The sequence below is a fragment of the Podarcis pityusensis genome (assembly GCF_964106645.2).
Source record: "Podarcis pityusensis genome assembly, chromosome: 1".
In the NCBI taxonomy this organism is placed as follows: Eukaryota; Metazoa; Chordata; class Lepidosauria; order Squamata; family Lacertidae; genus Podarcis; species Podarcis pityusensis.
Genome location: NC_138028.1, coordinates 136,451,781 through 136,466,506, shown reverse-complemented (window position 1 = coordinate 136,466,506; position 14,726 = coordinate 136,451,781). Strand labels below are relative to the sequence as shown.

Genomic DNA, 14,726 nt, shown 5'->3' with positions numbered 1-14,726 from the left:
CGCTGTTTCAACATCACCATGCTGCACGGTGCGGCGCCTCCTCTCTCTTCCCAGCAGGCACTGACACTTCTCAGATACATCAGACTTGACCTCCTGCTGGGAGTTAGATTGAGATAGAGAAACTACTTGTTCCTCCTCACAAATGAGGAGCCTGTTTCTTCTTTTCCAAAAAAGGCACTGTATATACACTGCACTCTGCTATTTTTAAGGGTGACTTAGCACTAGTTAAACCACTGGTAAAACTAAGCTTATTCTGTACAGTGACAGAATAAACTTGTTGCGTACTCAGGTGCAGCTCCCCATCCCCTGGAAGCCAGACCCACAAAGGGAAAACACAACAACTTTTATGGGATTAAAACTGGCCACAACTGTATTAAATTCAGATGTAGGAAATCTTGGCATAGGCCGGGGTGTGTATCCCTCTCAGTCCCCAGCCAGGGATCGGAGGCATGACAGGGTCAGTTAGGGGAAGATGGGACCAGGGCAAAACACAAATTTACACAGCTGGTCCCTCTCTGAATCGCTGAGGGGAGCTCTATGGCCCCCCTGCCATGCACTTGTGGACAGAGATGCCCTCAAGACCCCTTTAACAAGGTACCCTGTTACCACTGCCACGAAAAGTGGGTGAGTCACCATTTCACCCCTTCATCCGATGTAGGACTAAAGGATTCTGCCCAAGGCCCACGCCAAAGTTGTGACAATTGCCATGGGGAAGACTAAACCTGCAGAGCAGGGAAAATTTATTCCCGGCTCTGACAAAACAGCAACCATTGTACACCCAAAGCAACGCCTACATTCCTGTAAAGGAAAAAGTTAGCCTGTAAGAAAAGCGAGATTAGAGGGAGGGCTGGGTAGGTGACGCTCCTGGACGGACGGTACTGCTGTTGGCTGCCCCGGCCCCCTTTTAAGCTCTGTGAGCAGACCGGAGAGAAGCTTCCCTCAACGTGGTCCCTCCTGTTGCCCTGCTCCCCAGGCTGCCACAGATAGGGTTTGGCAAGAACCAGAAGCCACTGCGACGGCCAGGGAAGTGTAGCAACAGTCCAACATGAAACGGTGTGGCTGCAGGAGGGTGGAGGAGTCCCATGTCAGATTGCAACTGCCGCCCACCGGTGAACTGGGTGAGCGGCCATTATACTCCAGCTTCAAAATTTGGCTGCTTCTGTTTTTACTGTGGAGGGAAATTAGCAGTCCCCTATGGGTGTGATCAGCCTGTCAGATATTATACAGACATATAATTAAACGCTATTGCAAAGATTTATTGCCCACCAAGGATTTGCTTCTTATTGAATGCAGTTCTTCATCTTAAGGGATGAGATGAGCTGTGAAACATGGAGCAAAATGACTATTGCCTTTATTTTTTGGCCATTACACTTTTTATTGTATCAAGATTTTACTTCACAGATGTAGGCCTAATTCTCATTGAGAGGAACCTATCTGTCTTCTAACTGTAGATGGGAACTCACAGGACTGAATACTTCCCTGCACATAAAGAACTAGTATGTCAGGGAGAACAGTTTTACCCTAGCCTTCTGCAACATGCTAGTCTCCTGTGTGCAGGATTTATTTTTTAAAAATGCTGGGGAAAACATGCTAATATTGCCAAGGTTGTAAGTTTGATCCCCATATGGGACAGCTGCATATTCCTGCATTGCAGGGGGTTGGACTAGTTGATCTTCAGGATCCCTTCCAACTCTACAATTCTCTGATTCTATGTGAGATCCCACCTACGTTCTGACTTAGTAAAGCCCAGATACAGGTTTCACCAGGGACCCATATGAATGAATGAATGTTGCCTAAGGATTATGCTCTGGATTCAGAAGCTTCCATAGCAGCTCAGGGTAAATGAAAGGCTCTCTGGAATGAGGCATCAAAGAGAGAAAAGGTATAGAAGACGCTGCACTCATTCTTTCCCCTCAAACTAAGCCCAAAAATGCACAGAGGTTGTCAAGCACTACTTGTGGTGTGACAGCTCTGAGCTGTAGCAACTCTCCAAATGAGCAGGGTCTTGGAGTGAAGATGGATTTACTTCAGTATTGGCAGATGACTGGAAGGATGGTGTGGCGATTTGCCTGTCTCTCCCAACCTGCCACTTACACAGCATTCTTACATACAAAAAGACTCACAGAGCAATGCTTCAAGTCATGATTTATCACTGATGACATACTGAACATAATCGCAGCATAAGAAAGAACAGCAGAAATCATGATTACAAACATAGGAATAACCCATTTAAACATTCGGCAAAACCAATGCTAGTGTCTGTTTCACTATAAGCAAAACAGGGGGGGAAAAGCTTTAACAACTGTTTCAGTAGGTAGTTTATATCATTGCCTGCAGCGCTTTATCTAATAAAGAGATTAGAGCAGCCAAAGTGATACTGGTGGGTTTTAAAAGGCAAACACAGGATTTCAGTGTAAAATGACCACCATTTCAGAATATGCCCCATAATAGTAAGCACACAGGAGTTATTTTGTCCAGACACGTCCTAAAGGCTTAAAAATGTTAGTTTTAAATTGACTTGTGTGCTCAGAAATTTATTCTACTACTGCTGCTACTACTATTAAAACCAGCAATGATAAACTGCATGCAAATTGTATTTCAATTCAGGAATGGAAAAGCTGAGGCCCTACAACTCAGCTGGACTACAACTCCTTCAGCTAGACTACAACTCCCATCATTCCTGACCATTGGCTACGAGGGCTGGTGGGAGCTGGAATCCAGCAACAACTTGAGGGCCATACCTTCTCACCTCTGCACAAACTCAGGTCTTAATTTAAATATTACTGCTATTAGAATCCTAACTTGAACTAACATTTCAATGATTCTCCTTTTTTTAAAAAAAAAAAAAGTCTGCCACTAAAGGGGTCTGAATTGTATCAAGTCTAACTAAATCTGGAATGTGTGTCCTCCACCCCCAAAATCATGGTATAAATGAAGTGAATCTCTTGCTTAATAGTTGTTTCTAGGCTGAGGTACATAATTTCAATCTGTCTGAAAAGCGGGGCTGAGCTAAAGATTCTAGCATCACAATGCTGGAATTTTTTATTTCTTAACAGGTAATAGCTGAAATGACAACACACAGTCTATAAGCCACTTAGACGGTGCCTCCCAAACCTTTCCTTGCCGAATTTTCTCTGGCTTGTAGTTAGAAGAGCCATCGTAGATTATATACTGTGTGCAGGAACTCTGGTCAGAAGCAATCTCAGCATGATAGGCTACAGTATTGATTGTCTGTGTCACATCACTATCCGATTTGGGTTTCCTCAGCAGTATCTGTCCTCCACCTGCTTTCACCAATTCCTTCAGATCATCTTTGTTGTGCTCCTTAAACATTCCCAAAAAATAGAAGTAGCAGCCATCAAACAACTTTGGTAACTGAAATAAAGAAAGGGGGAAAATATGAAGAGTTGGTTGCAAACAAACAGCCAGATTTTTAAAAACCGGAAGCTGTAATACAGTTTCCTTACAATACATCTTTCTCTCTCTCTGTGTTGAAGTCCAAAGTCAAGTCCCCCATCATACTCTGTATGAACAGCAGTCTTAAAAACAGCAGCTGGCTCTTGCCCACCTATCACTCTGCTAAGCCACTGGCTGATGCGGCCGACATGGTTGCAAAGCAACTGCTCAGCAGGAACGCAATTGCTCAGCAACAGAATACTGACAAACAGTGCAACTTTAGTTTGGAAAATGAGGTCAGATTGACCGGGGAAAAATACCGTTGAAAGGAAGTTAGAGAGGAGACAAGAGGCAGGAGCCTAAGGGTGGTAAGGGAGGCCAAGGACTAAGAATTGCTTGGGGGGGGGAGTGTTATATTAAATAGGAGAGTTAATTGACAGGAAACCCCAAGGAGGGTGGTGGGAAAGGGCAATAGGAGATATCATGGTCTCAGCATCCCTAGGAACATGAAGAGGAGTTGTGCTATGGTGTGGGAAAGGCGGGAGACAGATAGAATGGACAAATGTTACAATATAGAGCAGGGTTGTCCAATCGGTCGACCGCAATCAGCAGGTAGATCCCCGGATGACTGTGGTCGATTGTGGGTGATCTTGGGATGCCAATTGATCATGTGATGAAAAAAACAACTTAAAGTCTCCGCCCCCCACTGCCCTCGCTGTGTCTTGGGAGTTGGACGTGCCTGATATAGAGTATCAGAACAGAAATGGTTGTTGTTGGGAATTAATGCAGAGTGTGAAGAGCGGAATTTCATACACTGATGAAAAACAACCACCCAGATCTTAGCCTCTAGTCACAGATAATTAACTAAAAAGGGTTACAAAGTACTCTCAAGAGATTTCACAACCAAGAAAATAACCAAATGGAAAGCAAAATAGGAAATTGTTTAAGCTATATTTCCCCATTTCAGATGCAATTTCTTCTCAGTAAGAACTGAAAACTGGTACCTGAGTGTACCAGGACAAAAACACTAAACCAAAACCCCTGGGGTACCAAGGGTTGGTGAAAGGTGAAAGCTTCAGCTCTTGGTGGTTCAGGCAGCATCTTGTATAAATGTTTCCCAGACTTACCTTGAAAGCACTGAAAAGTTTTAGCAGCATATATGACAACAGAAATCCATTAACAGGTCAAAATCGCTTTGGTTAGCAGCTGTACATCACTTCTCAAAAGCAAGTGCTGGAATAAAGTATACACCTTTACTTCCCTTAGCCTGCACAGGTGGAAAATAGTAAAGGGCTACAACAACATCATATGGGCTACAAAAACAAACTTGAAGGTTAACAAAGTAGCTCTCACCAGCTGCTCTTTGTTCAGTCGGCCTTGGCGTGGGCCACCATCTATTTCATACTTCTCTTCTTGCTCCCGAGCACCTGTCTTCAGGCAGGCATCTACCCCTGAAATTTGGAAGAAAAGATGGACAGAGGAGGAAATGTAGTGATTTATTTTATGCTGATAAAAAAAAAAAACCCACTGTAGGAAGTGATAGCAACACTAGGGAAAGTCATCCTGAAAACAAAAGGCAAAAATCAAACCCTGACAGAATGACCAGATATGGAACAGAATGGAATATGGTTGGCTTGAAAGAAGGACCTTATGTCAAGCAATTGTTGCAGTCTATGCTGAAAAGTTTCAATAAAAAATAAATTAAAAGAAGGAAGGAAGGAAGGAAGGAAGGAAGGAAGGAAGGAAGGAAGGAGGAGAGGATAAATAGCGGGAGTAGATGAACTTCTTTGTTACACTGCTTGTTGCCTTATACAAAGTCAAAACATTGGTACAGTAGAAGAGTGGCTGGCAAAGCTCTTCAGGATTTCAGACAGGAGTTTTAAAAAGCCCAACCCTACTCAGAGACTGAACCTGGGACATTCTGCATACAAAGCACATGCTCCATCACTGAGCCACAACAACACTTTCCTCAGGGCTGAGTGGTAAGTCAAAAGCTTCTCGACAAAAGGGTTTTTATTTTATTTTAAGTAGGATTTGAAGGAAGAGATTAGGCGGCAGCATCATGTAGGTGGCTCTGGGAGACATACAGCAAAGAAAGAGCAGAGTTGCTTGATGGAGAAGGGGACCTGAGAAGCTTAATAAGCAGGCAGATATTGGGATATTTCACATGGGAATGAATGGCTATCGGGTGTGGGCAGTGCCACAGAGGGCCTTAAATGGAGGGTGAAGGTGTTTGTGCTTGATCCAGGACTAGCAAGAGTAGGGATTCATGGATCTAAACAATCTAAACAAAAAAGATGGGTGAATAGTTTTGGAAAAATCTTTACAGGCATTGAAATAATTGCAAGTCAGAGTGTGTGTACCTGAGTTTGAGTGCCCACCCTTGATGGCTAGGTTTGCTTTTGGATTTCCATTTCTGGACAAACTCTCCTGACCTGCCAGTTGGCCTTGATCATGATTTTTAGCACACTGATTCTTTTTGCACTTCAGATAATTAGTCCTAAGAGGAATTATGTTTGAACAGATGATGGGTTTGGATTGCTGCATTAGAAATCAACTTTAAATAATTCAGTTTTGCATAATGGAGAAGGGTGGGAGTCAGCTTAGCTGACAGGGCTTGCAGGCAATGAATGCACTGATGTTTTATAAAGTACTGTCTCCGTATCATACAAACATTGTTCAAGAAGAGAGGAAATCAAAGTAAAGCAAAAGGTCTGGTATGAATCATGGTAGCAATGTAAGGGTTAACTGGCTTGGCTATAAAATTCTACTTATTACCAATTTCCCCCACTCTGGCTCCAGCTGAGAAGCTTCTGAGCTCAGAAGCTTTGGGAGAAATGTGGGTGCATCACTGGATTGGCTGTGGCTGGGATAGGAAAGCAGCAGTCTCTGCACAGAACACCATGCAATTATCTGCATTCAAGCTATATTCTTTACAGTACCTGATGTAAGTAAGAAACTTCCAGCTTAGAAAAGTATCAAATTATGATGGTAACGGTATGAACAATTTGAAACAGTACAGTAGGTCATACAAAAGGTTCAACTTCTTTCTTCTTCCCCACTTCTATGTAACCCTGGCGCAGTATAGTAACTACTATACTGCTAAAGGCACATAAATTCATTTGTGGCAGTGTCGTCTGCCTCTGCTGCCTTGTTGTGACTATTCCTGGGACTATGCTAAGGGTACAGCATACAGCATACATTATTCTACTGCATCCAGGTTGAGATTAAGCTTCACACATTGCTGAGTTTTTGCCAAGAAGGAAGGTGATCAGAAGCACAAATTATAATACCGGCAGCCTTCTTTGGTGCCCATAATGCAAGTAAGATGTTTTGTTCTTTAAAAAAGAAATTCTTAAAAAATGGCTGCATTTTAGCTATGAGATTTTGGAGGTAGTTGCAGCATTCAGTTATCCAAGCATTGATTTGTTAAGTTAAATCAACTGTAAGCATTGGCTCAATTCCAACAGCTAATCACCTGCTAAGAACATTTAGTGTTGATAATGGAATCACAAAACATACTCCACCACTGTTCACTGATTCATGATCCAGATCCATGAGGATTAGGATATGACACAACCATTGTGCCTCACTGGAGGGGAAGCCACACTTCCAGGAGAAGCTCATCCACCCAAAAAAGGACTATGCTAGTGGCAGCCAAGGTAACTTTGTCGCAAAATTGAGACTGAGGGAGCAGAAAAAGTAGACTTAGAATGCACTGAAGTCCCTGGCCCTGTTGATTCCAGAGAGCCGTGCTCTGTTTTTAACACAAACACTGAGCTGTCTTGTTGGCCCATCTTGCTCAGTTCTATCTGAGGTCTAGTTCAGTTTTGCTACTCAATATCTTTTCTTTTACTGGCAGTTCCAGGATCCCCAAATTATCAAAAATATTTTGATGGCTCTAATTCAATGTATTCATTTGTTTATTTATTTAGACAATTCATATACAATTTAATTACAGTTGTCTATAAATGGCGTACAAGAAACTCAACACAATGCTAATAAAAATCAGTTAAAATTGTAAAATCAGAATTCAGTTAAAATGCCTGTTGGAATAAAAATGGAGCCTTCTGTAAGATCCCGCAGGTTCGACAGGAAGGGGGATTGCCTGACCTTGATTGGAAGGAAGTTCCCTAAAACTGGGCCCACAATACTGAATGCATGTGCATCTGAGCCAGTGGGGACTCCAAACAGTAGTTTCCCCAAAGACCTCAATAACCAAGCAGGGGAATAAGGAATCAGGTGGATCCTTAGGTATCATGTTCTCAAGGGCCTTCTAAACTAATGCAAGAACCCTGAACCTGGCCCTGTAGCACATGACCAGCCAGTGCAAGGTTTTAAACACTGGAGCTATCTGCTGGCGACTGTCTGTTCCCATCAACTGTCTAGCGATCACATTTTGCACCAGCTGAAGCCTCTGGATGAGGCTAAAGGGTAGCCCACATAGAGCACATTGCAATCATCAAGTCTTGAGGCTGCCAAAACATAAACCACTGTGCCAGACTAGGACTGCCTAAGAACAACTGTAGTTGGCATGCCAGCCTTGGCTGGCAAAAGGCACTCCTAGTCAGAGAGGCTACCTCAGCCTCCAGTGATAAAAATGGATCCAGGAGCACCCACACATTCCAAGCCTCTCCTTTCAGATGAAGAACCACCTCAGCCAGAAGAGACAACTGGCCAAACTCCCAGACATGGGAACTACCAACTCACAGTGCCGCCATCTTCCCAGGGTTCAAGCTAAGTTTATTGGCCCTCATTGAATCCATGGCTGCGCCAAACAACAGTCCTGATCATGCACAGGCTCAATATCATGTGCCTGGTCAGCCATAATAAACATTGGGCTCATGTATTCTCTCTCCCCGCACCCCAGTACAGTGATACCTCTAGTTACGAACTTAATTCATTCTGGAGGTCCGTTCTCAACCTGAAACTGTTCTTAACTAGAGGCGTGCTTTCGCTAATGGGGCATCTTGCTGCTGCTGCGCTGCTGGCACACGATTTCCGTTCTCAATCTGGGGCAAAGTTCTCAGCTCAAGGTAACTCTTCCAGGTTAGCAGAGTTTGTAACCTGAAGCGTTTGTAACCTGAGGCATTTGTAACTTGAGGTTCCACTGTATTCATTTAATGCCCTGGCTTCAGCATTCCAATCACTGTTTAAATGAGTTCCTCAGTATCAAACCAGGAAAAAATCAATAGTGAACACTTGCAGATACTGATGTCCATGACATGATGGCATGATGTGATGACTTAAGAGTGTTGTGCTGTTTGAAAGTATTTTAGGAAACATTAGGTTCTAGATGAAACCAAGGGATTCAGCTGGAATCCTATTGCTTTCAACTAAACTTAGGCAAGTTGTGTCTCTAAGCAGCACCCATTATGTCCTTTCCCAAGCACTTATTTGCTGGCACAGCAAGTCTTAAGATTGGATCATAAAATGTTGTGTGCGCACTCTGATGAGATTTATTCCTCAGTTATGTCTAAGTGGACTTTGGCAATTGCCAAACAGAAGGTATGATAAATAAGCAAGAGTAAGAGGGGAACCATTTTTCCTAGACAAATGTTTCATCAGCAGGAGTCCAATTATTTGTTATAACAATCTTTAATGTGTAATGACTCTGAAGAAGACTAATAACAAAGACTGGTGGGAACAGATGGAGCCATGGTGTTAATTACAGGCACTTAGCTGCATCAGACCCCATGAGTTATTCCTAACATTTCCCACCAGGGAGGAGAATCACTGACTTTTTAAAGTAGCATGTTGCTTACTAAGCTGAGAATATTAAGAGGCAGAACTGGACTAATAAGTAAATCCATACCTCATTAAATGAGTATAAAACTCTATGTTGGATGCATTTTTTGAAAGTGGTACCACACTCCATCTATGAACTCGAAAGAGGCCTGAAGTTCCCCACTTCATTGATGTCAAGATTGGTATGACTGGTGCAGAAATTTGCCAGCTGGGTTGCTCACCAGGGCAAGATGTTTTGAGTATATTACACAGATCCTGGCCCAACTGGCTGCCAAATAGTTTCTGGGCCCAATTCAAAGTTCTGGTTTTTACCTATAAAGCCCTAAAAGGCTCAGGACCACAATACCTCAAGGACCAGTTCTCTCCATATGACTGACCCAAGCTGAGGCCCTTCTTTGTGTGCCCCCTCCATGAGTCCTGAGAGCGACAACATGAGAATGGGAATTTTGGGCAGTGCCTCCCTGTTTTTTTATATTATTATTATTATTATTATTATTATTATTATTATTATTATTACATTTCTATACCACTTTATATTTTTAAGGAAAATCTCTTCTTTAAGAGAATGCTCTCCCTAAGTAGGATAGCCTGGAGCCTTCATTATGTATCTTTAGGTGCTGGGCAAAAACCTTTCTCGATAAACAGGCCTTGGGCTGATTAAACAATCTATGGCTTTTTAAATGTGTTTGTGGAACTGGAATTATCAGTTTGTTTTGTTATGTATTTTGTGTTCTCATTCTGTATTTTTGTGTTGTGAACTGCCCTGTGGTCTTCGAATGAAGGGCTATATACAAAATTAATTAATTAATTAACATTTTTATTATTAACAACAACACCACCACCACACTATGGTCAAAAGACTGATGCTGATGCACTGGGGAAAAAATGTGTACAGCTCCATTTAATCAATGGATTGAATATATGACTACACTTGCAACTTATAAACAGATTGTTTTATAAACATAGGCTTTTCATGGACAAGAATAATGTCCTCTGAAATGCATTTATACAAAACATAGTAGGTTAAAAATAAACATATATGTATTCAGATAATAATTATACCTATTTATTAGGTAAGTATATATGGAACTGCAATTGTTAACTCTTATAATGATGTAGTATACCTTTTCTTTTTTCCTTTTTCACATTTTATTTTTATTCTATGTTGTTCAATTAAACTGTTCTTTAAAAAATCTTGAACTTCACTCATTTAAACTGTGTGCCAAATCTTTTTGGGCAGCAACTCAAAGGAGTAACCCTGAATCTTAAAAACTGCACTTCAATGTGTCATAGCACATCAATAATGAAAACGACAGAGCAATTAATATGGAAAGGGGTGGTGCCCATTTGGCATTTGAAAACAGCATAGTTAGATCTTTAGCATCAGCTAAAAAAGAAGATATAGGAAGAAAAGCAGTTCTATTTACATCTATAACCTGCTCAGCCACAGCATGTGCTGTAATGCTTTGATGGTTTGACTTTACTCCTGAAGGCATACTCTTCCATTGTCTCCTGAGACAGGCAGATGCCAACAACCTCAGGTGGAAGCAAAGCTCTCAGCTACTGGGATGTTCCACTCATCAGCAGATTCATTACAGTGGTACCTCAGGTTAAGTACTTAATTCGTTCCAGAGGTCCGTTCTTAACCTGAAGCTAATGGGGCCTCCCGCTGCCGTTGCGCCGCCATCGCATGATTTCTGTTCTCATCCTGAAGCAAAGTTCTTAACCCGAGGTACTATTTCTGCATTAGCAGAGTCTGTAACCTGAAGCGTATGTAACCTGAAGTACCTCTGTATTTTCATTCTTTTCCCCTTAAGCTGTCAAATGTCTTCACTAATAAACCAAGCAGTTAACAGCTGCATTCCCTACTTACAAGCAAAAAGCTCTGATTAACTCAGTGGCATTCCATTAACAATAATAGGAGGCACTACACATTTTCAACAGATGGAGTAACATTTAGCACTGAATTCTTGTCATTCACCTAACAAAGAACCCCAGGCTTTTAAAGCATTATTGATGTATTCATATTGTCTTTACCCCTTATGTCAAAACATGTACATTTTTTGTCACAAGACCATCTGGTTACTTACACTGAAATGTCAAGATCCAGCATCCAGTCAAAACAGCCAGCATGCACTTCATAGTACTGCATGTAGAATTCTCAGGGATAACAACATGTGTCACTAAAAGGGAAGACAGATTATATGAAGCTCCAGTAATATTAACTACCGTATTTTTCGCTCTATAAAACATACCAGACCATAAGGCGCACCTAGTTTTGGGAGGAGGAAAACAAGAAAAAAAATATTCTGAATCCCAGAAGCCAGAACAGCAAGAGGGAGCTAGCTTCTGGGATAGCCTCTTGCTGTTCTGGCTTATGGGATAGCCGCACGCAGCCTCTCCCGGGCAGCGGGAGGAAGGCTCCTCCAAGAGCCGTGCTCCCTTTAAAGAGCGCGCGGAGCATGTGTGCGGCTCTTTAAAGGGAGCGCTGGGCAGAGCCTCCCGCCTGCATTCGCTCCGTAAGACGAACACACATTTCCTCTTACTTTTTAGGAGGAGAAAAGTGTGTTTTGTTGTTGTTGTTTAGTCATTTAGTTGTGTCCGACTCTTCGTGACCCCATGGACCAGAGCACGCCAGGCACTCCTGTCTTCCACTGCCTCCAGCAGTTTGGTCAAACTCATGTTTGTAGCTTGGAGAACACTGTCCAACCATCTCGTCCTCTGTCGTCCCCTTCTCCTTGTGCCCTCCATCTTTCCCAGCATCAGGGTCTTTTCCAGGGAGTCTTCTCTTCTCATGAAGTGGCCAAAGTATTGGAGCCTCAGCTTCACGATCTGTCCTTCCAGTGAGCACTCAGGGCTGATTTCCTTAAGAATGGATATGTTTGATCTTCTTGCAGTCCATGGGACTCTCAAGAGTCTCCTCCAGCACCATAATTCAAAAGCATCAATTCTTCGGCGATCAGCCTTCTTTATGGTCCAGCTCTCACTTCCATACATCACTACTGGGAAAACCATGGCTTTAACTATGCGGACCTTTGTTGGTAAGGTGATATCTCTGCTTTTTAAGATGCTGTCTAGGTTTGCCATCGCCTTTCTCCCAAGGAGCAGGCGTCTTTTAATTTCGTGACTGCTGTCACCATCTGCAGTGATCATAGAGCCCAAGAAAGTAAAATCTCTCACTGCCTCCATTTCTTCCCCTTCTATTTGCCAGGAGGTGATGGGCCAGTGGCCATGATCTTCGTTTTTTTTGATGTTGAGCTTCAGACCATATTTTGCGCTCTCCTCTTTCACCCTCATTAAAAGGTTCTTTAATTCCTCCTCACTTTCTGCCATCAAGGTTGTGTCATCTGCATACCTGAGGTTGTTGATGTTTCTTCCGGCGATTTTAATTCCAGCTTGGGAATCATCCAGCCCAGCCTTTCGCATGATGAATTCTGCATATAAGTTAAATAAACAGGGAGACAATATACAGCCTTGCCGTACTCCTTTCCCAATTTTGAACCAATCAGTTGTTCCATATCCAGTTCTAACTGTAGCTTCTTGTCCCACATAGAGATTTCTCAGGAGACAGATGAGGTGATCAGGCACTCCCATTTCTTTAAGAACTTGCCATAGCTTGCTGTGGTCGACACAGTCAAAGGCTTTTGCATAGTCAATGAAGCAGAAGTAGATGTCTTTCTGGAACTCTCTAGCTTTCTCCATAATCCAGCGCATGTTTGCAATTTGGTCTCTGGTTCCTCTGCCTCTTCTAAATCCAGCTTGCACTTCTGGGAGTTCTCGGTCCACATACTGCTTAAGCCTTCCTTGTAGAATTTTAAGCATAACCTTGCTAGCGTGTGAAATGAGTGCAATTGTGCGGTAGTTGGAGCATTCTTTGGCACTTCCCTTCTTTGGGATTGGGATGTAGACTGATCTTCTCCAATCCTCTGGTCACTGCTGAGTTTTCCAAATTTGCTGGCATATTGAGTGTAGCACCTTAACAGCATCATCTTTTAAAATTTTAAATAGTTCAGCTGGAATATCATCACTTCCACTGGCCTTGTTATTAGCAATGCTTTCTAAGGCCCATTTGACTTCACTCTCCAGGATGTCTGACTCAAGGTCAGCAACCACACTACCTGGGGTATACGAGACATCCATTTCTTTCTGGTATAGTTCCTCTGTGTATTCTTGCCACCTCTTCTTGATGTCTTCTGCTTCTGTTAGGTCCTTTCCACTTTTGTCTTTTATTATGGTGATCTTTGTACGAAATGTTCCTTTCATATCTCCAATTTTCTTGAACAGATCTCTGGTTTTTCCCATTCTATTGTTTTCCTCTATTTCTTTGCATTGCTCGTTTAAGAAGGCCTTCTTGTCTCTCCTTGCTATTTTTTGGAAATCTGCATTCAATTTCCTGTATCTTTCACTATCTCCCTCGCATTTTGCTTGCCTTCTCTCCCCCGCTATTTGTAAGGCCTCGTTGGACAGCCACTTTGCTTTCTTGCATTTCCTTTTCATTGGAATGGTTTTAGTTGCTGCCTCTTGTATAATGTTACGAGCCTCCATCCATAGTTCTTCAGGCATTCTGTCCACCAAATCTAAATCCTTAAACCTGTTCCTCACTTCCACTGTGTATTCATAAGGGATTTGACTTAGATTGTATCTTACCGGCCCAGTGGTTTTTCCTACTTTCTTCAATTTAAGCTTGAATTTTGCTATAAGAAGCTGATGAACTGAGCCACAGTCAGCTCCAGGTCTTGTTTTTGCTGACTGTATAGAGCTTCTCCATCTTTGGCTGCAGAGAATATAATCAATCTGATTTCGATGCTGCCCATCTGGCGATGTCCATGTGTAGAGTCGTCTCTTGTGTTGTTGGAAAAGAGTGTTTGTGATGACCAGCTTGTTCTCTTGGCAGAACTCTATTAGCCTTTGCCCTGCTTCGTTTTGAACTCCAAGGCCAAACTTGCCAGTTGTTCCTTTTATCTCTTGACTCCCTACTTTAGCATTCCAATCCCCTATAATGAGAAGAACATCCTTCTTGGGTGTCATTTCTAGAAGGTGTTGTAAGTCTTCATAGAATTGGTCAATTTCAGTTTCTTCAGCACCAGTGGTTGGTGCATAAACTTGGGTTATTGTAATGTTAAAAGGTCTGCCTTGGATTCGTATCGAGATCATTCTATCATTTTTGAGATTGCATCCCAGTACAGCTTTTGCCACTCTTTTATTGACTATGAGGGCCACTCCATTTCTTTTACGGGATTCTTGCCCACAGTAGTAGATGTGATGGTCATCCGAACTGAATTCGCCCATTACCGTCCATTTTAGTTCACTGATGCCCAAGATGTCAATATTTATTCTTGCCATCTCATTTTTGACCACATCCAACTTACCCAGGTTCATGGTTCTTACATTCCAGGTTCCTATGCAATATTTTTCTTTACAGCATTGGACTTTCCTTTCGCTTCCAGGCATATCCGCAACTGAGCGTCCTTTTGGCTTTGGCCCAGCCGCTTCATCAGCTCTGAATCTACTTGTACTTGTCCTCTGCTCTTCCTCAGTAGCATGTTGGACGCCTTCCGACCTGAGGGGCTCATCTTCCAGCG

At 42.5% G+C, this 14,726-nt stretch overlaps 1 protein-coding gene across 3 annotated transcripts in view; it reads right to left on the bottom strand.

Annotated features, from left to right (window-relative positions):
* Window positions 1-2,128: 2,128 nt before the first annotated feature.
* The window catches only part of BARD1 (BRCA1 associated RING domain 1), a 58,618-nt gene continuing 46,020 nt past the window's right edge, over window positions 2,129-14,726 (bottom strand). For all 3 annotated transcript variants that reach the window (XM_081016696.1, XM_081016698.1, XM_081016697.1), the window contains 3 exons: window positions 11,235-11,327; window positions 4,750-4,847; window positions 2,129-3,375 (listed from right to left, as the gene is read on the bottom strand). In XM_081016696.1, the coding sequence (XP_080872822.1) occupies window positions 3,043-3,375; window positions 4,750-4,847; window positions 11,235-11,327 (524 nt within the window). In that variant the 3' untranslated portion in view covers window positions 2,129-3,042. The remainder of the gene's footprint in view (window positions 3,376-4,749; window positions 4,848-11,234; window positions 11,328-14,726) is intronic.